This window comes from Misgurnus anguillicaudatus, chromosome 25, assembly GCF_027580225.2.
Source record: "Misgurnus anguillicaudatus chromosome 25, ASM2758022v2, whole genome shotgun sequence".
NCBI lineage: Eukaryota > Metazoa > Chordata > Actinopteri > Cypriniformes > Cobitidae > Misgurnus > Misgurnus anguillicaudatus.
Genome location: NC_073361.2, coordinates 29,227,828 through 29,250,889, shown reverse-complemented (window position 1 = coordinate 29,250,889; position 23,062 = coordinate 29,227,828). Strand labels below are relative to the sequence as shown.

The 23,062-nt window shown below is 36.7% G+C and overlaps 1 protein-coding gene across 2 annotated transcripts in view; it reads left to right on the top strand.

Moving 5' to 3' along the window:
• Positions 1-23,062, top strand: part of sntg1 (syntrophin, gamma 1) — a 78,961-nt gene that overhangs the window by 6,651 nt on the left and 49,248 nt on the right. The window contains exons 2-3 of one of the 2 annotated variants that reach the window (XM_055182063.2): positions 7,835-7,983; positions 18,291-18,340. In XM_055182063.2, coding sequence (XP_055038038.1) covers positions 18,314-18,340 — 27 coding nt within the window. In that variant the 5' untranslated portion in view covers positions 7,835-7,983; positions 18,291-18,313. Of the gene's footprint in view, positions 1-7,831; positions 7,984-18,290; positions 18,341-23,062 lie in introns of both variants that reach the window. The other variant, XM_055182062.2, reaches the window with a different exon arrangement.

The following is a 23,062-nucleotide window of genomic DNA, read 5'->3' as shown; positions in this document are numbered from 1 at the left end:
TTTTTATTTGGTAGCACTGGTGCTCCCAACTTTAAAGAGTTAGGAGCACCAGCAAAAATTTAGGCGCATCCATCCAAAAATTAAAAAGCACCACAACTACAATTTAAATGTTAATAGATTTATTTTTTTAAAAATAAAACACCACCACCGGGCTTTACACGTCCTATGGCCAGCATTTAAAAGTTGGTCTTCTATTTTATTTTATTTTTTGCTGCATAAATTCCTAAATTAATACCCAAATGCTGTTGAAATAGTATAGCAGCAATAATAATTTAACAATTACAGGTAACATGATTAAGATTACATAGAAAATCTAGCAAACATGTAAAACACTGATTAATTGTGACATTACAAAAGTGACCCTAATATAGAAGGCTAATATATATTGGTATTGATAACTGCATTACCAGGATGCTTTTACTACTAAATAGGCAATGTTTTAAAAAATACAACAAAAACATACCATCAGCATTGTCGTATTCCACAGCAACATGGACCACAAGGATGTTTATCGAATGTCCATTCACCAGCGCATGCGCACATACACCATCAAACACACTGACAGGTCGGTGTCTCCATCAATAATAAACACATTTGTCATGACACGTCTTGTGTTTTTGGCACTTTCGCCATGTTTAAGCAAGGTACGTCTGGCGCTTAAAATGTTTTGATTCCGCCATTAACGCCGTTTTACAGGATTTACAGTAAACACAGTAAGTTACATTATCATAGCGGAGACACTCGAAATCTTTAAGCCACTCTTTCTGAAAGGTTTAACATCAACTCGTATTTTCCGGTGGTGGAGTTACATTTGAATCCGGATCGTCGTCAAAAAATACAGTAATAACCTTGGCTGTAAACGGCTCGCTCTCGTCATGCTCGCGACGCGTTCGTCTTTTCACATTTCCGCGCTTCACGGCAACAAGGAATGACTGACGCTCATATTAGCCAATCTGCGGTCTTCATTAAACGCAAGAACTTAATGGTGAAATTTGATTGGTTATGTATCGTTGGAGAGAACACTGAACCTGGGACAGCGCCAGCACGCAGGATCACAATCAACTCGCGTCACAACAGAATGGGCAGTCGCACAAATGCTCCCAAATATATTTTAAGGTCGCAGAGATTAAATTTCGGTCGCATATGCGACCAAAATGGTCGCAATTTCGAGCCCTGTATAGGGACAGTGTCAAATGATTTTTAACAACATAATCCTCAGAAAGCCCGCACTGGATGATTCGACCAGATTGCGAGACCGCACACGTGACGACTGTAGTAACGATTTTAAAGTGATGCGACTCAAGATCTCACAGAAACGTGACTTGAGAATTACACATTATAAAAGCACTGCTGCCATAGCAGGGCTCCAGACTGCCACCAAAATTTGAGAGTGTGCCACTGAATTTTACATCCAGTCGCACATGTGCGAGCAGTAAATTTGATTTTTTTGTGATGTGACACTGATTTTGAAACAGCACTTTGTACTTTCTGCATGTATCATTAAAGTATTTATTAGTAATACAGTGGAAAATAGTAGAAATTTGAATATTTGGTTAGCATGTCGATTTACAGTGTGTGCCCCTACATTTTCTGGTTGCGCCCCTAAAATTTTTAGTTGGGGGCCACTGTGCTCTTAGTGAAAAAAGTTTGTCTGGAGCCCTGCACAAGTCAATATTCTTTCTTAATACTCCTCTTCATGTCATGTCATGTTTGTGAGTGTCTATTTTCAGCTATAAAAGCACGCAACATCCGGTTGAAGCTTGCATGCTCTCATTAGCTATTGTTGCTGTCATGTAGGAGACAACCCGACCGAGTCTTAAAAACATGTTTGATATTTAAGATTTGGGGTTCGGGGAGGCTCCAACGCGATCAGGAGCAGCAAAATAATTGCAATGACACCACACACCCGCGCTATTCTCCTAGATGTTTTATCAACTGGCTAGTTATCCTCCAGACAGTGACAGTCCAGACAACGTCTTTCTCATTTCGGCCATGTGGCGCGCGTGCCCGGTCGCAGTGTGAAGAGTGTCCGCGCTATTCTCCGATATGCACTTGACGGCCTTTTTACAGCATATTTATTTTTCTTTTTTTGAACGACCTAGTTAAGGCGGTAGGGTTTCCCAGTTTAGGCGGGCCGCCCGAACTGAAAAGTGTTGCGGGAAACCCTGGTTTATGGTTAAATAAAAACATTATTTTCCACATACCGTACTTTTTGTGTCTTCCTGAAATGCAGTGATTCATGTACAAAACTCATCGATTTGGAAAGCGCTGTGTCTCTGATTGGCCAGCTAATCTGTACGTTGTGATTGGCCTGAATTCCTCTGATGTCAGCCAAAAATGTGACGCTCCTTACCATGTTTGAAAGATTCAGGTCGCAATGCTAACAGGAGTTTACTTACAGGTTGTGAATCGGATAATTGGTGCTCTTTAAAAATCTTTACGTGTATGGCCAGCCTTATACTGTATGCAGTGCTTAACACATTTATTAGAGCACCTGTCTTTTTGTCTCACAGCCCATTCAACATGGTTAAGTGCTTTAATTTGGACTCATCTTTTAAGAGAGGTCTTGCCGATTCATTTTGAACAAGAGTCAGGATGTCAAATTTAATTAGTGTTTTTATACCTAAATTTGAGGCACATTCAACTTCTCTCAGAAGTCAGAAATGAATCAAGCGTACCTTAAAACATTTTCTATTAAGGACTGGAAGTAAATAACTGTGATTGGGCATCTGAATAAAAAAAAAAGAATGGCTAACAACGATTATATTTTAGTATATGAAGAGTTTGGTTGCAAAACGAGATAACTCGTTTTTTCTCAGTTTTTGGTTGTGCATTCCAATTAATATCAATTCAACTGCAGTTGGTTTGTATAAATAAATAAATAAATATATATATATATAGTGCCGGAGGCAATCACAGCCGTGATGATATAGAGCTATATCGCACGACTCCGAGAGCGATATTGCTTTTATACAACAGTTCGACGGCACACGTTTGAAAAACGAAAACTAGAAAACAACAACGGAGTTATTTTAAAAGCCTCTTTGTTTGAGAACTACTTCTTCCGCCACGGATTTGAGGGCGGCCAGAATGACAGGTAAAACTTTCGGCTGCTTTGAAGCTCATAACAACTCAATGGACGGAAAAGCCGTTACTTTATATTACCGTTTCTTGGTCACAAAGTGTAGTTTTAAGATTAGTTCAGTCGAGAATGTATCTGTATTATATTTAAATCTGCAGTCGATTAGTAAAGATAGCGCCTGTTTGAACGTTTGCTTAGTGAGATTCGGTACAAATGAGAACCAAAGCATGAGCGGACATCAGTGTTCACTCCCCCGCTGACCACCGCCCTCTCTGGGCTACATCTCTGACAGGTATTCCCTGGCTCTCATGTTGGCCTTGTTTGTTTATGATCGTCAAAATGAGATCAAATCAGCAGTATTTGGTGTCATGATCAAACTATTACTTGTTTTTTAATTCATATTTAGTGTCTTTTGTGTTGTTATTGTTTTGGCGCGAGGTAAAAGTTAATGAAACTATACTTGTATAACGTTACTATTGCTTTCTCATTTATTCTTAACGCGATACGAGCACTCGATTATTATTATTAAACTTTGTTCTTGTCAGTACTATATAAAACGGTTTTTTATAAGTGTCAGAGAGATGTTTTTGCATGCTGCTTATAAATATACCAGTGGCGATATCTCATAACATGTTTTAATAGTCACGTCATGATCAATGTCCACATTTAAAAGCTGCGGGGCTTACCTGCAGTTCCACGGTGTTTTCGCGTTCTGATAAGAAATATAGCTCCAGAAAAAAACGAGTGTTTATATTCCTCTTTCCAAGTGTTAATAATCCACACGATGTGACAAGACATTTCTCCCATTAACTGTAACGTAACATCCAAGAGCGCTGATCTTTGACGGAATAATACTTCCGATTGGGGATTCACAGACTGATTTATGAGCTAGTAAACTAATGAGACAAATGGAGAGTGATTCAAAACAGGGCGTCTGTGTTTTTCCATTCAGAGATGAGCCTGCTTAGGACCTCCATTCACTAGGTGGCGGAATGATACGAAAGGTGAAGCGGTTACAGTGCCGATATCAGCACAATATCGCATAGGTCTTAGCCAATCAGATTCGAGAACCAGAAAGAACTGTTGTATAAATATATATATATATATATATATATATATATATATATATATATATATATATATATATATATATATATATATATATATATATTTTTTTATTTATATATATATATATATTTATTTATATGTTAAAAGGAACAGTAATAAGGAAAAAGATCTAGTGATTTTGGAGCCCTTTCTTGGAAGTTTTTTCTACAATCCACCTCAAAAGCATGAGATTTAATTTCTGTAAAACCTATGGTGAAGTGTGTGCCACTACAGTGATGTAATTTTTTAACATTGTTCGCTCATAATGCACACCTTTGACGAAAAGATTACAAGGAACAGCTACAATAGAGGTGCAAGTCTACTATTTCCGTGAAAATACATATATGCCTATTCATACTTTTCTTTATACATAGGGTATAATATAGCTACTGCTTGCATTGTTGACCATGAAAGAAGCCTGTTCATGAGATTACATTGCATGAAGGCTTTGGAGTGAGCGTGTTTGTTTTTCCACGTCATGGCTGTGAAATACACACTTTCAATTTGGCACAGAGGGAGCCTCATGGGAGCATGTGCACTCACCTGCTTGAGGAAAAACCTGGCGAAGAAGGTCGACCTTGATACGGCATCATTGTCAAAGTCTGCAGCTGACCAGTTTTTCTGTGTTTGTGTGTTCTAGCAAGTATTAGATTCATAACTAAAATAAATATTAACAGCATATTGCTAGTCTCAGTGGTGCGTTGTGCCAACAAGAAGTATCCCACAGTTATTTTCGATATACGGTTGCATTTATCAAGCATGGTGCCAACGTTATTGCCTGTGTTTCTCTGTAATTTCACAGGAACACTTGTAAAAGTCCTTTGAGTTGTATTGCAATGCGTTTTGGAGTTACCGCCCGGCTCCAGCAAAAAAAATGAATAGCCTTTGTGTTGTCCCAATGCTCTGGTCGATATGATGTAAACTCGTTCATTTCCAGGTCCACTTTGAAGTCAACAACAAAACATTTTAAAGCAGTGACAGAGCTTTTGTGCCGTTTTATCAAAGCAAAGGTTGAAGATGTCAGCTCGGAAAGATGGCTTGCCAATGAAGTTCACTAATAAATATGAAGATGCAAAGACATTTATGTTGCCCACACTTGAGCTTAACCGACATCCAGTTGCTCTGATGACACGCTCGCAGATGAAGCAAGATTATATGAGTCAGCCGTGCATAATGCAATTTTAATGATGACAAATAATGGTTTTATTTTAGACATTTCAAAGATGAAGTCGTGGGGTTGTGAAAGTAAATGTGTGAAGTAGGACTCGCTAGTGAAAGGAGATCACACAATGGACTCGTGGGTGAATCGCCTGAGGATGGGAAATCACTTTGCATTATGTTATGCTGAAATAAACGTTTATAACCTTCAAGTTTGCCGAGTTGAGGCAGTGGGCAATGTACAAAACATACGTCTTGATATTTTTTTAGGGGTTATATCCAGAACTACTTAACTGGAATGCTTGCAGATATAATAACTTAATGCTAATGCCATTGCTACAGATTATGGTCTAAACAAGCAAATTGTTTAGGAACAAATGAGTCAGAATGAATCATTGAGAGTCTAAGAGCCGGTTGCGTTGTTTTGAGGCATTTTCATTCGAGCGTATTGACGATATGCTTTGTGTCTTCGAAATAGCGTCTTTCAAAGAATAAGGACGAAAATGACTACGGGCTTACAATGGAGCCAGATTCAAATTGCTTGAAATTGTTTTGCTCTCAGTGTTGGCAAATACCCAGCAAAACCAATTACTGGGGTTCAATATTTCTTTTCAAAATCCGGAAGATAAAACGACTCAACAATGGGACAGTTAGAAGATGGAGGCTGTATTTACACAGTAACAATGCATTGTTACCTGTTGTTAAGTCTTGTTTAAAATTGGTAAATGTGCAGATAAATGCAGCAATCCTACAGCATTCAACTTTTGCATGATGCTATACATATATAATAACCAAACTTATTTCTTTCTTTGGGGAATTTAGAGGATTCTTTTTATTAAATGGCATTGATGATATGTGACCCTGGACCACCAGTCATAAGGATCAATTTTTTGAAATTGAGATTTATACATAATCTGAAAGCTGAATAAATAAGCTTTCATTGATGTATGGTTTGTTAGGATTGGACACAATACGTAATATTTAGAAAATCGCATCTAAAGTTGTCTTAATGAAGTCCTTAGTAACACATTTCCAATATATTTATGGTAGGAAATTTACAAAATATCTTCATGGAAGGTGGCAGGGGGAAAATCGATAATTTTGACACATACAATAAATTATAAGCTATTGCTACGAATACACTCACCTAAAGGATTATTTCGAACACCTTTTAATTTCTCATTAATGCAATTATCTATTCAACCAATCACATGGCAGTTGCTTCAATGCATTTAGGGGTGTGGTCCTGGTCAAGACAATGGTAAACTCCAAACTGAATTTCAGAATGGGAAAGAAAGGTGATTTAAGCAATTTTGAGCGTGGCATGGTTGTTGGTGCCAGACGGGCCAGTCTGAGTATTTCACAATCTGCTCACTAACTGGGATTTTCACGCACAACCATTTCTAGGGTTTACAAAGAATGGTGTGAAAAGGGAAAAAGATCCAGTATGCGGCAGTGTGAAAATGCCTTGTTGATTCTAGAGGTCAGAGGAGAATGGGACAACTGATTCAAGCTGATAGAAGAGCAACTTTGACTGAAATAACCACTTGTTACAGCCGAGGTATGCAGCAAAGCATTTGTGAAGCCACAACACGCACAACCTTGAGGCGGATGGGCTACAACAGCAGAGGACCCCACTGGGTACTACTCATCTCCACTACAAATAGGACAAAGAGGCTACAATTTGCACAAGCTCACCAAAATTGGACAGTTGAAGACTGGAAAAATGTTGCCTGGTCTGATGAGTCTCGATTTCTGTTGAGACATTTAGATGGAAGAGTCAGAATTTGGCGTAAACAGAATGAGAACATGGATACATCATGCCTCGTTACCACTGTGCAGGCTGGTGGTGGTGGTGTAATGGTGTGGGGGATGTTTTCTTGGCACACTTTAGGCCCCTTAGTGCCAAATGTGCATTGTTTAAATGCCACAACCTACCTGAGCATTGTTTCTGACCATGTCCATGCCCATCCTCTGATGTCTACTTCCAGCAGGATAATGCACCATGTCACAAAGCTGGAATCATTTTAAATTGGTTTCTTTAACATGACAATGAGTACACTGTACTAAAATGCCCCCCACAGTCACCAGATCTCAACCCAGTAGAGCATCTTTGGGATGTGATGGAACGGGAGCTTCGTGCCCTGGATGTGCGTCTCACAAATCTCCATCAACTGCAAGATGCAATCCTATCAATATGGGCCAACATTTCTAAAGAAAGCTTTCAGCACCTTGTTGTATCAATGCCACATGGAATTAAGGCAGTTCTGAAGGCGAAAGGGGGTCAAACACAGTATTAGTATGGTGTTCCTAATAATCCTTTAAGTGAGTGTATATGCGTGTGACTTATGGCTGGTTTTGTGGTCCAGGGACACATATATAAAGTTATTATGAAATATTACATGTATGTTCTCATTGTTAACTGGGAGTAAATATGAGGAAATATACTGTATTTTAATGTATATCAATACTACTGTTCATCAGCAGATGTGGAACATTTGTTGGGCCTGACGGCAAAATCCAATACAGGAAAAAAGGAAGAAAAATCATCCCTCAACCAGCGTCGCAAAGAAACACCGCCGCTATCCCCATGGCTCGACCTCCTCGCTTGCTGTGTTGATGATCTTTCCCTGGAGGTAAGCCGAAAATACCCATGCTTTACTGTAGCTGCTGTTTGACCAATTGGCTCATTTGCTGAAGAAACTGGTCTTAAAGGAACAGTTCACCCAAATATGAAAATTACCCCCATGTTCTTGCAAACTTGTATTATTATTCTCTTCTGTGAGGCAAAAATGGAGATGCTGGGGTTCTTTATGACCAAAATCACCTGAACCAACCTCACCAAATGAAAGTGACTTAATGATGCGTAAATAATAGCACAATTTTCATTAGGCGAATTATTTCTTTAAGAACATCTTAGCAAAATTAAATTCGCTGTCATGCAGGCCAGATACATTAGACAAGTAGTTAAATGTATTAGGCTATTTATCACATACAAATAGGAAACACTGTGTTGCACAATGTAGAAAACCTCCCTTTGCATCTCATGAGGCTTGTGCAATGGTTCAGAGATGCTCGGCAGATGCGGTGCCTGTATGAAAATAATATTGGGGAGGAAAAATGTCATACCGCACTGGCCTGTTAAGATGCAAATCAGATCTCATTTTCACAGAATGACAAATCGAGTGAGTCAGTGTGCAAATGTGTGCCAACCCAACGCTAGGCATGATACAGAGAGAATGCAATGCACAGAAACAACACGTAGTAAATGATGTCGTTACGATAAACAACACTCAACGCTTTTATTTTTGGTCAAATGCATTACGACTGTGATGTACTGAACTCTGAAATACAAATGAATGGCCTTTTGATTGACAGCTGTGTTGTGGGCATTTTTTTAAATACAACAGTACTGTAACATTTACTATGGGTACATCACATGCGTCACTGTGTACTGGTGATGTGTTCGTGGGTGAGTCTGCCCCCATTCTGATAACTGTAATGCAAAATATATTTACTGGATTTAACCCATGGTTGGGTCCAATATAAAAATAAGGGTTTTTGTTACCCAACATTGTTTTTTACATCTCATTTAAATACAGTATAATGATATTATTTAATGCACTGCTTTAGAGATGTATGCATCACTTAAAGTCTGATATATAATATGTTCTCAGTGTGTTCTCAGTGTGTTACCCGCCAGCATTTTTTTTTTAAGTTGCCCGCCAGCATTTTTTGTGATTTTCATAAAAGTTACACAAAATACCTTCCAGGACAACATTTTTTTTTTATAAATATATAAACATACAAATATATCAAATGAAAGAACAGACCTTCTGCTTTCAAACAAACAAACAAACAAAACAGGAAAAAAAAGTTTTTTGCTATTTTCATTTGTTCTCTTTTTTTAAATATGGGTAGGTTTCTTCAAAAATACCCAATTCTGAGCAAAAGCTGAAATAATTGCATTTTGTTAGAGATCAGATTCAGAACGATTATCTAAACATACACGGAGTTTAAAATTTGTAAAATTAGTCTTTACTTCAGTTTTTATACATTGGGTAGGATCGCCATCTAGTGGATAATAGCGGATTTGCTGGTTATTGTAAAAACTCGTCAGGAATGTGTCATTGACAGGGAAATATTTTCTCTTAATTGACATGATAACTTGTCAATGGCGGGGAAAGAGTTAATAAAATAAGTTATCAAAATCTTGGAAAAACAGGCAGGATTCTTTGCTCATAAATGCTGGAGGAGTGTCCGCTCGTGGGAAAGTTACCGTCTGTCTTATCTTTAAAATACTGCTACAACATGAATGGATGCTCACGATTGTGTTAGGGGCGGCTCCAGCGCGTCATCGAGCCCTGCCCCAGCTTTAGCCCCGCCCAGATAATCTTGAACAGAGAAATGTGGAAAAACTGTTGGACGGTGTAACTTCACAATTTAGTACTACATAGCTTACAGTTTTTGTAATTAATTTAGCAATACATTTCTAATGTGTTCAGAAACAATTCTCTGAATATACTTTACATAATAAATGAGAATGTGACTTTCATACGCAAAAATATCTTAATACTCTTGAAAACCAGCTTTAGTGTTTAATGCAATTTTTTATTATTTTGTTATGGGTGATTCTCACGAAATTCAGATTTGGAAGGTGTCCAGCATCAGAATTTTTAAAAAGCCCTTGGAGCCATTTTTTTTGCACATATAAGATTAAGGTCTGAACTTACTATAACCATTATTTTTTGAGGACTTAAAAAATTATTTTCTAGAATTATTTACATTTTTTTAGATTATCATTATCAAAAATTATCATTACCGCAACATGATATTACATTAAATATATGCATTTACAAACTCATGTTTCGGTAATGAGAACTAAAAAGTTGTCCAGGTACTATGACAAACAAAATTTCAACTTTTATCTGGAGAGAAAAAATAAGAACTGCTTACCTGGTACCCATTTTGAGTGTCACAGTCAATTATGTCCCTTCCAACAATTTTTTTTGAAAATGTTAGTTCCTTGAGGGCTTAAACAATGATTGAAAATTGTTGCGGAGGATGAGAAAATTGATCTTGAACACGTTTATATTTATATCATTGTCTCTACATTTACCAATGATCAAACACCACATGTTTCTTTACTGTAAATGTTTATAGTATAACATGCACTGAAGCTTTTTATTTTTTATTTTTTTTAATTATAAATATTTCCATGTCAAAGAACCCAAATCCAGTCATGGACACGTTGCGGTAATGAAAATGTTCCCCTTAAAGGTGGAAAAAACAACAAAATTGGTTTGTATGATGTCATTTAAAATCATGTGCGAAATAGTACATGAAAAGATGTTTGTAACTGTATGCTTCTTATTTTGATAGTCTTACTTTGCATTTACTTTTTTTATCAAAATGTTTCATGACACCTCATAAGTCTAATTTTGCGAGAATACCCATTTAAATATCGTTTGTTTTACATTTGTTTTAATTTTTAGGTGACCAGAGGTTTTATATTAGTCTATAATTTTACTCTAATACACAAATCTAATATTCCATTTTTACTCTTGAAAACAGGCTTTAGGTCTTTTCACTCAATTTTTTTTCTAATTCTGTTCTTTCTTTCATTCTTTCTTTCATTTTCGTTTTTTGAAATATGACCATTACATGTTTTTGGACATTTGTTTTACCTTCAGGGCACCAGATGTTTCATATTAGTTTACTAACCAATTCAAATCTAATTTCTTTGCATGGAGGTTTGTGATGACTTTGTCGTTCGATGTAGCATTATGTTGGTTTGGTAGGTTATATGGCCGATGTGTTTCTTGATGACTGCCTTAGGTGACTATAAAAGCAAATTCAACCTTCATCATGTCAATAAAAACATAATAGGATATTTTTTTAATGTCCCACATTCTGATAAAATATCAAATGTCTTTTTGTGTTGGCATGCCATTGATAGATGATAATGATCATTGAGTCACATCATAAGAAAGATTTCATTAGACTACATTAGACTATCTATTTCTTAGTCTGTATAAAGGAAACTTTAGATGGCACCCATGTGGAAAGACCTTTGGATAGAGATGTTATTAGGGAACATTGGTTCATACAGCGTCTATGAATTATTCATCTAGATGCTGTCTGGAGGCCTGGTGTGTTTTTTAGCTGGAATTTATCTGTGGTTGAAGTTCTGAGTAATCTGTGATGTTTGTTCCAGCTCTGATGTGTACAGGGGAATGTATCTCATTTGACAGATGGGACTCGAGAGCTGTTCGCCATTGTCTCTTAAGAGTCACACATCCCTTCACTTATGAGCCCCAAATTGCTGTTACCTTCTAAGTGCACTTCACCGAAGGAAAGGTTCATCATTGAGACGGCTTTGTCGGTTTTTGATATATGATAGGACATTTGAAATTTAAGGGCTCGCCAATATATCTCTGTAATAAAGGTGCTTTTCGCTTACCTAAGAATTTTCTGACATCTTATCATTCAAGCACTCTCAGATCAAAAACACGCTGATTAAAGTGGCCAAAAAAATTTGATGTTGTGTATGAAATAGCCACAATATGTGGAGAGAAGTGCCAGACAGAGCTGTAACCTCTCCAAATTTTAACAAACACTTTTGGAAATATAGATGCTCAAAAGATGCTGAAGGTTTTTGATGGAACAATACAGCCTGAGAGTAGTGCAGAGTAGCAGGGCAAAGCACAATGCACATACAGAAAATTATGCAATTTTATGTTTCAAACAGAGATGGCGATAGAGAGGCAAAAGTTACGTATTGCAGCTTTAAAGTCGTCATGAAACTTAAGTAATGATTTCCTTATTATCCCTGTCGTTTCGTATATCCGAGTGAAACGGCTTCGGAAAAGATAAAAAGGTAGGACGGCACTTGATTTCGTCCAACGAGAACTGATTGAATTGTTGTAAGTTGGGTCATGTTGCTAATTGCTAATCGTTGCGATTTTTCCCCGGCCTCGCCCTTGCGACATTCTGTGTGACCGGAAGTAAAGGTCCCGTACACACTGCATATTAATTCGGTTGTCACTCCCCGTTTTAATACTTAATCCTGTTCTGTAAACACACAGTTCAGTAATTTACGGGAGTGATAACCGCATTCTACTAACAACTAGTAGTTAATAAAGTGTTTAAACGTGCATCATGGACATGACATGTCTCTTCTGAAAAAATAAATGCCTCAGGGCTCCAGACTGCCACTAAATGAGGGCATTTTGCCACCAAAATTTGAGAGTGTGCCACTGAATTTTACATCCAGTCGCACATGTGCGACCAGTAAATTGGACCTGTTTTTGTGATGTGACACTGAATTTGAAACAGCACATTGTACTTTCTGCATCTGTCATTAAAGTATTTAGTAGTAACACAGTGGCAAAATAATAGTAATGTGAATATTTGTTAAGCATGTTGATTTTTGGTCTGTGCTCCTAAATTTTCTGGTTGCGCCCCTAAAATGTTCAGTTGGGGGCCACTGTGCTCCTAGTGAAAAAAGTTAGTCTGGAGCCATGTGCCTAGAAGGGGAAAAAGTCTTGCGCTGTGCAGAAAATGACAGAGGCACGTGCGTTTGCTGACTAGTGTTGCCAGATCTTGCACGAAAAAACAGCGAACAAGAAAAATCCAATAATAAACCTAAATAAATCCAAATGCTTTACCTCAAAGATCTTAATATTAGGACCGGCACCCTCACACTTTAATAACACCAAAAACTTGATTGCTTCATGAGCCAAAAGCCATAAACGGTTAAGCGCTAAAATGGTATGTGAGTACAAAAAGACAAGGACTTGGCAACACTGCAAGACAGCCTGTTGTGAAGCAGCCTCAAAAATATGGACAATGCACAATGCTAAGACGGAGGTTTTTTGCAAAAAATGTAACGCTGTTAAATTATTTTGGTCAAAGCAGACAAGTAATTTATAAAAAACACAATATTCTTAAAAAAAGAATTTAAAGAGTGCAGTTGTCTTGTTTACATTTAGATTAAGCCTTTTATAACCATTCAAAATGTGATGCCATAGACAATTTTTAACAAACATTAATGACGAGTTATCTCGTCAATCTGCAATACCGCTATTATCCACCAGGTGGCACACTTCCGGAACTTATAAAACCCGGAAGTATTGCCCTAGGGCAAACAGCTGTATTTCCATCTAAGTTTTAAGGATCACTCTGCATCTGATCTCTATCAAAAGTCCTTTACAAAAACTTAATTATCTCAGCTTTTTGCTTAAAATTTGGTGTTTTTGAAGAAACCTACCCATATTTGAGAGGTGATAAAAAGAGAACTTTTCTTTGAAAGCAGAGGGTCTGTTCTTTCATTTAATATATTGTATGTTTATTAGGGGTGTGACAAGACACTTAATCCACGAGACAAGACGAGACACGAGATTGGGTTCACGAGAACGAGACGAGACGATATTTTTACACTTTTTAAGAAATACTCAATGATAAAATAAATGAATAAGAAACTTAATCAAGTTTTAACTAATCAAGGACTGTCCCTAACAATTATTTTGCTAACTGATAATGAAGTAATTTGTTATTTTGGGTTAATAAAAATAGACCCAAGTGAGCAGTAGCCTTTAAAATTATTGGTTCAAATAAAGTATTAAAAACAAGTTACATTAAACAACATTACATTAACAAACAAATTACATTTGTGTCCTATAAATAAAAAGCATTATGTATATATTATAACAAATGCCTGCAGGTGGCGATAGTGGACTCGTCTCGCGGACGCTATCTTCACTTTCACTTTAGACAGAGAGAAACGCTTATTTTTAGCCAAACAATGTTTAAACCCATTTGAATATTTAATATATGTCCATTTCTTTACCATAAAAATTATACAGTCACTGTCATTTTTGAGCATGAATATGCAGACATTAAATCATGTAAACTCTGTCTGAGGGTTTAATCTGCTGAGACTTCTGACACTGATCAACAGACAAACACAACGCGTCTCAGACTTCACACGAGTTCCCAAACGAACATTATTGGAAACCCAAACAAAAAAGCAAACGCTGTAAAAGACAAATATAATGCATCCACTGTAAAAGATTCAAACAGAAAGCTGCATCCTCCGGAGGTCGCATATGCAGGCTGCATACGTTATTTTAGTTAATTATCTGAGCATTACATTCGCAAGTCGTGAGCATATTACAACAAGTTGCGATTAACTAAATAATTAGTAAACTTTATAATTGTTAATATTCTCTAATAAGACGGTCTTTATGAAGTAAATGCAGTTTAAAAATGCGACCTCCGAAGGATGCAGTCTTTTATTTGAGAAATAAAGGGCATTTCACCTCCACAAGAAATCTCGACACACGAGATCTCGTCACACCCCTAATGTTTATATATTTAAAGAAGAGCATTTTCTGAGAGGCATTAAACTTGTGAAAATCATGAAAAATGCTGGCGGGGAAAGAGTGAAGACAGTTCAAACAAGCATTGTATTCTGGGACAGATTGGGGGGGGGGCGTAAAATTAAAAAATATGGGTTTGGAATGTCATATGTGCCCATCATGTCAAAATATGTGTTTGTTGCGTCATGTAAATCACACTCTAAAATGGCTGGGTTATTTTTGACCCATAATGGGTAAATATTGGACAGAACACGTGCTGGGTTAAAAATAACCCATGTTATTGGTTGTTGTTATGCAACCATGGGGTATAATAACCCAGCAGTTGGGTTAAATAACCCAGCATTGGGTCAATTTTTAACCCAGCACGTGTTCTGTCCAATATTTACTCATTATGGGTCAAAAATAACCCAGCCAATATTAGAATGCATGTGCATCATGCGTCATGTCAAAATACGTGCTGTAAACGTGTCGAAAGGGTTTATGATAAAAGAGATGCTCACATTCACAAAATACTCGCAAGACACACCAACTTAATACTAAACTCTGATTACACATCTGGCAAACGTGAGCGCCTCTTTTATCACAAATACCTTCAAAGCGTATGCAGCAGACACGTATTTTGACATGACGAGCCACACATGACGGGCTAAATGCATATTATGATGAGCTTTGGATTGTGCACCCTCGGAAAAAAAAGTCACCGGCCACCACTGGTCTGGGACTAGACTTAAGACCTGTCCGGGAAACCGCCCTTGTGTTTAAAAATTGCTGATAATTCTGTTTTAAAAGTTTTAACTAATCAAGGACTGTCCCTAACAATTATTTTGCTAACTGATAATGAAGTAATTTGTTATTTTGGGTTAATAAAAATAGACCCAAGTGAGCAGTAGCCTTTAAAATTATTGGTTCAAATAAAGTATTAAAAACAAGTTACATTAAACAACATTACATTAACAAACACATTACATTTGTGTCCTATAAATAAAAAGCATTATGTATATATTATAACAAATGCCTGCAGGTGGCGATAGTGGACTCGTCTCGCGGACGCTATCTTCACTTTCACTTTAGACAGAGAGAAACGCTTATTTTTAGCCAAACAATGTTTAAACCCATTTGAATATTTAATATATGTCCATTTCTTTACCATAACAATTATACAGTCACTGTCATTTTTAAGCAAGAACATGCAGACATTAAATCATCGTTTAATCTGCTGAGACTTCTGACACTGATCAACAGACAAACACAAAGCATCTCAGACTTCACACGAGTTCCCAAACGAACATTATTGGAAACCCAAACAAAAAAGCAAACGCTGTAAAATACAAATATAATGCATGCACTGTAAAAGGTTCAAACAGAAAGCTGCATCCTCCGGAGGTCGCATATGCAGGTCAAAATACGTGCTGCAGACGTGTCGAAAGGGTTTATGATAAAAGAGATGCTCACATTCACAAAATACTCGCAAGACACACCAACTTAACACTAAACTCTGATTACACATCTGGCAAACGTGAGCGCCTCTTTTATCACATATACCTTCAAAGGGTATGCAGCAGACACGTATTTTGACATCACGAGCCACACATGACGGGCTAAATGCATATTATGATGAGCTTTGGATTGTGCACCCTCGTAAAAAAAAGTCACCGGCCACCACTGGTCTGGGACTAGACTTAAGACCTGTCCAGGAAATCGCCCTTGTGTTTAAAAATTGCTGATAAGTCTGTTTTCATAAACCGGTTTATAATGCATCACTGTTTTCTTTATGTATTGTTGTGGTTTAAATTGTTTTGACAACATAATTTCAAAATGACAAAACCCTTCTCCTAGACTATCTGCAGCAAAACGGTGGAATAAGATTGATGAATAAGTCTCAGGCAGCAAATACATTATATGAGTAAAACAAGAGTTGAAATGGTTGCGTTTATTTATGTTCCTTTGTTTCCTTTGTGATTTAATAATTCATTTGTCAAAGGGTTAATAATGCGTTCCTTTAGTTTTGTTTTTAGTTCGAGGTGCTTTGAGAGATGAAGTCGCAGATGCTGTTACTTAATTTCCCGGTGAAACAGTCATCTGAACAAACAATCTTAATCATATGCTTGTGTGTCGAGCGCCCAAGCAGCATTTTAAAGTTAACGACAATGTCGCCGTGTAAAACGACTTGCATTACGAATTATTGAGACATTTGTAAGGTAACACAGATTTGAACACAGCAGGATATGCGATCTGTTTCTCATAGAAGTGAAGCACTTTTGTTAATCATAACAGTGCTGTGAAAAAGGCTTGAAATGTATAAATTAATTAGAAGAACATCACAAGTATCATTGTGTACTGATGATGTGTTGCTGGATTAATCTCACAGAATCTGTCCTGGTTATATTTAACCTCCCAATCGAATTGGAAGAAATAAGAAATTATATTTAAGCTCCTTTTCAATAAGTTCTTTATGGCAATAAACACATTTTAACCCCTTCAGTTCTTGTTGCCACAATTAACTTTCCATTACCGTACCCGAGATTTTTTTTTTTTTGGTGTAGTGTGTTTCTGCTTATTGTAAGTATTGTAATACAGTAAAAACTGCGTTATGGTAATAAGAATTTAATGAGAAACATTATTGGGAATAATCGGACTTCAAAAAACAGCTCCAAAACGTCCAGATGCATTATGGTAATAAATTGGATGGGGTAACGATGGAATTAAAGTCGCAATGTGCAATGCATTCAGTTGGTGGAAGCCCAAATTAATAAGGAGGAAATTAAATTATTATTAGGATGATTATTGTTCAATAACTGAACTGAATGATCGAACAGTTCACTTTGGTTAATTGAGAAGTTTCTTACATTTTCACAAACTAAGAAGAATGTTGCCAGTGGGATTTAATAATATAATCGTGAGCTGTTTAAAAACAGCACTGTTTGTTTGCAAATGATAAAGTTATTGCATAATGAAGCAGTCATGCAGGCTATGTATTATTGCAAGCTGACTTTGTTTGTGGTACATGTTTAGAGACCTCCTAAATAAAGACTGATGTATTGTTGGACAATAATGCTCACTGAATTATTTAGGCGACCTCCGGGCACCTCGAAATGCCACATTTGCATTCGTATTGAGAAGTGCTTATTGGTTTTCAGTCAGTTGATCTGTTTTGCCATCCACATATTAGTGCATATGTTTTTTAGTAATGCAGAAAATAACATTACATTGCAAGATGTTTCCTCCGTGGTTTTACATATGTAGACACGACGAGTGGGTTTCTTTGTAAATACAAATTAAAACGAAAACCTTCAATTTAATTTCCGCACACGTCCGCACCAAGCGAGCTTTCACGCAAGACAAAACTGAATGTTTCCTCTGCTGTTTACAAACTAACCGTACAAGTTGAATCTTAATTAATTTTAAATGCACTCTCATTTATCTGTAACGACTTTTGCGTTCTTGATTTATTTTGCCAAACGCACCACTTTCTCACGAGTCAATAACATCTAACACTTGCCAATATAGTTTCTCATTATAAATGATAACGTTGTGTTTTCTCTTCACGTTTTCTCTCTAAGGGCTGTTTCCGTGACCTTAGCACATGGATTTCAAGACTTCAAATGAAGAGGTAAGTATAACTTGCCGATTTTGTATATCAATGTTGAAACACCAGCTAATAAAGTTGTGTGTGCTCGTGCAACTAGTAACAGATCTATTTTTGCAATATTGGTTGAAGAACCGGAGCAAATAGATGTTTGCAGAAGTCACTGAGAGAGAGAGAGAGAGAGAGAGAGAGAGAGAGAGAGAGAGAGAGAGAGAGAGAGAGATCAATGGAATAAATGGATTTGTAGACTTTCCATTGGAAACTGAGATTTTTGCTCGAACACGATTGTTTTCATACACCTATTTAACAGCTATTTAACAAAAAATTACATTCGTGGTCTCTGAAATATTCTTAATATACAGATGAAAATAGAGACTTGTAACCAGTGTTGGGTAAGTTACTCCAAAAAGTAATTAATTTTTAGTTACTAATTACATCTTCAATCGTGTAATTAGATTACTGTACAAATTACTCTCTCCAAAAAGTATTTAACTACTTATTACTAATTACTTTCTAAATCCTATTTAGTACATGAAACAAAGATAGGCTTGAAACAGCTTGAATACATCATATAAAAGTAAATAAATTATTCTGGTCACACGTTTTAAGGTCCAGTTCTCACTATTAACTAACTATTAACTACTTTTGCCTCAATATAGTCCTAATTACTGCTTATTAATACTTAAAGTAGTTGTTAAGTTTAAGTATTGGTAGGAATTGGGTAGGATTAAGGATGTAAAATAAGGTTTTACAGAATCAGGCATTAAAATGTCAACATGATCTCACAAAGTTCCGTGGCATAGTCACGGAATTTTGTGCTCATTTTTCCGTGGCATTCTCACGGATCTCCGCATTTTTCCGTGGCCCTGCTACGGACTTTCTTTTCCGTGGCATTCTCACGGATTGGTTACTCAACTGCTTTTTCCTATTTTCAAACCATTTTCGCTTCGGTTTAGGGTTAGATTTGGTGTTTGCATTAGTATGTCACTTTAACTATTGGTTTATACTATTTTTTCTGATGTATTCTTTTATTTTTTCTAAACTTTAAACAATTGTTGCCTGGCGTTGGGGTTAGAGTTGGGTTTGGGTAGGGATGCCATTTCATGTAAATCTAGCCCTAAACCGAAGCGAAAATGGTAAGAAAATAGGACAAAACAGTTGAGTAACCAATCCGTGAGAATGCCACGGAAAAAGGTAGTCCGTAGCAGGGCCACGGAAAAATGCGGAGATCCGTGAGAATGCCACGGAAAAATGAGCACAAAATTCCGTGACTATGCCACGGAAATTCGTGAGATCAGGTTGTAAAATGTGCTTTTTAAAAATTAAAAATCAGACAATATCTCAGTAATATTAATGTTAAGAACTAACCAGTTAATGGTGAGAATTGTAATGTACACAAGAGTGTCACCATTATTCTTAATAACTCTTATTTAATTATTTTTAAAGTGAGAAGATACATAAAACATGCATTTTAAAGGAAATTGCCACCGTTTTTTTATATTTTACTGTGCATTAACTACTTTTGCCTCAATATAGTCCTAATTACTGCTTATTAATACTTAGTAAAGTAGTTGTTAAGTTTAAGTATTGGTAGGAATTGGGTAGGATTACGGATGTAGAATAAGGTTTTGCAGAATCAAGCATTAATATGTGCTTTTAAGTACTAATAAACAGCCAATATCTCAGTAATATTAATGCTAATAACCAACCAGTTAATGGTGAGAATTGTAACGTACACTAGAGTGTTACCATTATTCTTAGTAACTCTTAATTAGTCCTATTTAAAGTGAGAAGAATACATAAAAACATGCATTTTAAAGGAAAACACCACTTTTTTATATTTTACTATGTTCTTACCTCAACTTTACATCTTAATACATACCTATGTGTGCACTTAATATTTGTACAGTGCGTCGCAAATGTGTTAGCATTTAGCCTAGCTCCATTCATTCCTTAGGATCCAAACGGGGATGAAGGATTTAGAAGCGGATAAAAAATCATAACTTTATTGTATGACGGAAGAGCACATAGTTTGCAGCACTTCGACCTCGGTGCGCAGTAACATCATCACTGCTGAGAAATCCCCTCTCGCTCAAACTTCCTTCAATATTACTGCGCGCCGAGGTCGAAGTGCTACAAACTAAGTGCTCTTTCGCCATACGATATAGTTTTCATTTTTTATCTGCTTAAAAAATCCCCACGTTTTATTTTCTGCCACCATACTTACTCGTGTAACAGTCTTTAAATAGGGAAAACATGGAAGTGTTTGGTGGCTTTTAAATTCATCCCTGTTTGGATCCTAAGGAATGAATGGGGCTAGGCTAAATGCTAAAACATTCACGACGCGCTGTACAAAGATTAAGTGCACACGTTAAAAAAAAGATAGGTATGTATTAATTTGTCTAGGTTAAGGTAAGAACAAAGTAAAATATAAAAAACCTGTGGTGTTTTCCTTTAACCTTAGACTTTAATTTTGATGTTAAATCCACTATTGTATTATATATTTTGTTCTACAGTCCATACACCATATTTACTTCAATTACATCAGAAGTAACTGTGAATTACTGGGAAACTAAGAGTAATCCCTTACTTTCCTTTTAATGAAATGTTAATAAATTACAGTAACTAATTACTTAGTAACTAATTACACCTAACACTGCTTGTAACTAAATCCAGCACTACTATAGCTCAAATGGAGGAACATTGCATTAGCAATACAAAGGTCATAGGATCACAAATACTGATAGAAATGTATAGCTTGAATGCACTTGAAGTCGCTTTGAATAAAACTGTCTGCCAAATGCAAAAATGTAAATGTACTATGAATGTCAAGAGCACAAGTTTAACAGCCGTTGGGCTCAGGGATGCAGCTTATGTGTAGAAGATTAATGGTTGCTCTGAGGAAGATAAGTCTTGTTTATATAGACAGAGATGTTCCAATCTGTTTGTCCAGTAATTTGCTTTTTAAACATGATGTGCAAGACAATTTTTCAACACCTTGACTCCTCTCTTTGAATCATCTTCATACTCTTAAAGGGACACTCCACTTTTTTTGGAAAGATGCTTATTTTCCAGCTCCCCTAGAGTTAAACATTAGATTTTTACAGTTTGAAATCCATTCAGCTGATCTCCAGGTCTGGCGCTAGCACTTGTAGCATAGCTTAGCACAATTTATTGAATCTGATTAGACCATTAGCATCGCACAAAAAAATAACTAAAGAGATTCTATATGTTTCCTATTTAAAACTTGACTCTTCTGTAGTTACATCATGTACTAAGACCGACAGAAAATTAAAAGTTGTGATTTTCTAGGCAGATATGGCTAGGAACTATACTCTCATTCTGGCGTAATAATCAAGGACTTAACTGATGAAACATGGCTGCAGCAGGCGTAGTGATATTACGCACTGCCCGAAAATAGTCCCCTTGGTTACTGTCAGTCTTACTACCCGATGTAACTACAAAAGAGTCAAGTTTTAAATAGGAAAAATATTGAAACTCTTTGCTTATTTTTTAGCGCAATGCTAATGGTCTAATCAGATTCAATGGACTGTGCTAAGCTATGCTAAAAGTGCTAGCGCCAGACTTGGAGATCAGCTGAATGGATTCCAATACGGTAAGAATCAAATGTTTAACTCTAGGGGAGCTGGAAAATAAGCATATTTCCAAAAAAAGTGGAGTGTCCCTTTAAATCCAACAATCAAATTTCTGAAGTGGGCTGCTTTGATAGTTTGTGGGAATCTTAACTTTGCCAAATTAGAAGTATGAATAACAGTCATATTAACCTGCACACTTTCAGCCTCTTATACAGAAAAACATGTAGCTATAGTAATTGGAAGTATAGAATGTCATGACTGTGAATCTCAAGAGTACACTAAAAATGGCTGACACATGTTATCGCCATGGCAACAGAGTCAAGCGTCAGGGCTGCCTGTGTACCAAGTTAGGAAATATATTTCATTCTAGTGTAAGGACTGACTTTAATACTGTAGCAGATACCACATCAAACAATAAATCCATGCTTGGGATAAAATATTAAACGTAAATTTCAATAAGCAATATATTTTCGGGTGACAGTTTACCCAAAAATGAAAATCCCATCATCATTTACCTATCCTCATGTTGTTCTAAACCGGTATGCGTTTTTTTATTCTACTAAAGATATTTTTAATAAATGATGGTAAGTATATAGTTAACGGTACCCATTGACTTCCGTAGTACACTCACCTAAAGGATTATTAGGAACACTATACTAATACTGTGTTTGACCCCTTTTCGCTTTCAGAACTGCCTTAATTCTACGTGGCATTGATTCAACAAGGTGCTAAAAGCATTCTTTAGAAATGTTGGCCTATATTGATAGGATAGCATCTTGCAGTTGATGGAGATTTGTGGGATGAACATCCAGGGCACGAAGCTCCCATTCCACCACATCCCAAAGATGCTCTATTGGGTTGAGATCTGGTGACTGTGGGGGACATTTTAGTACAGTGAACTCATTGTCATGTTCAAGAAACCAATTTGAAATGATTCGAGTGACATGGTGCATTATTCTGCTGGAAGTAGCCATCAGAGGATGAGTACATGGTGGTCATAAAGGGATGGACATGGTCAGAAACAATGCTCAGGTAGGTCGTGGCATTTAAATGATGCCCAATTAGCACTAAGGGGCCTAAAGTGTGCCAAGAAAACATCCCTCACACCATTACACCACTGCATTAATGAGACATTGAACAGGTGTTCCTA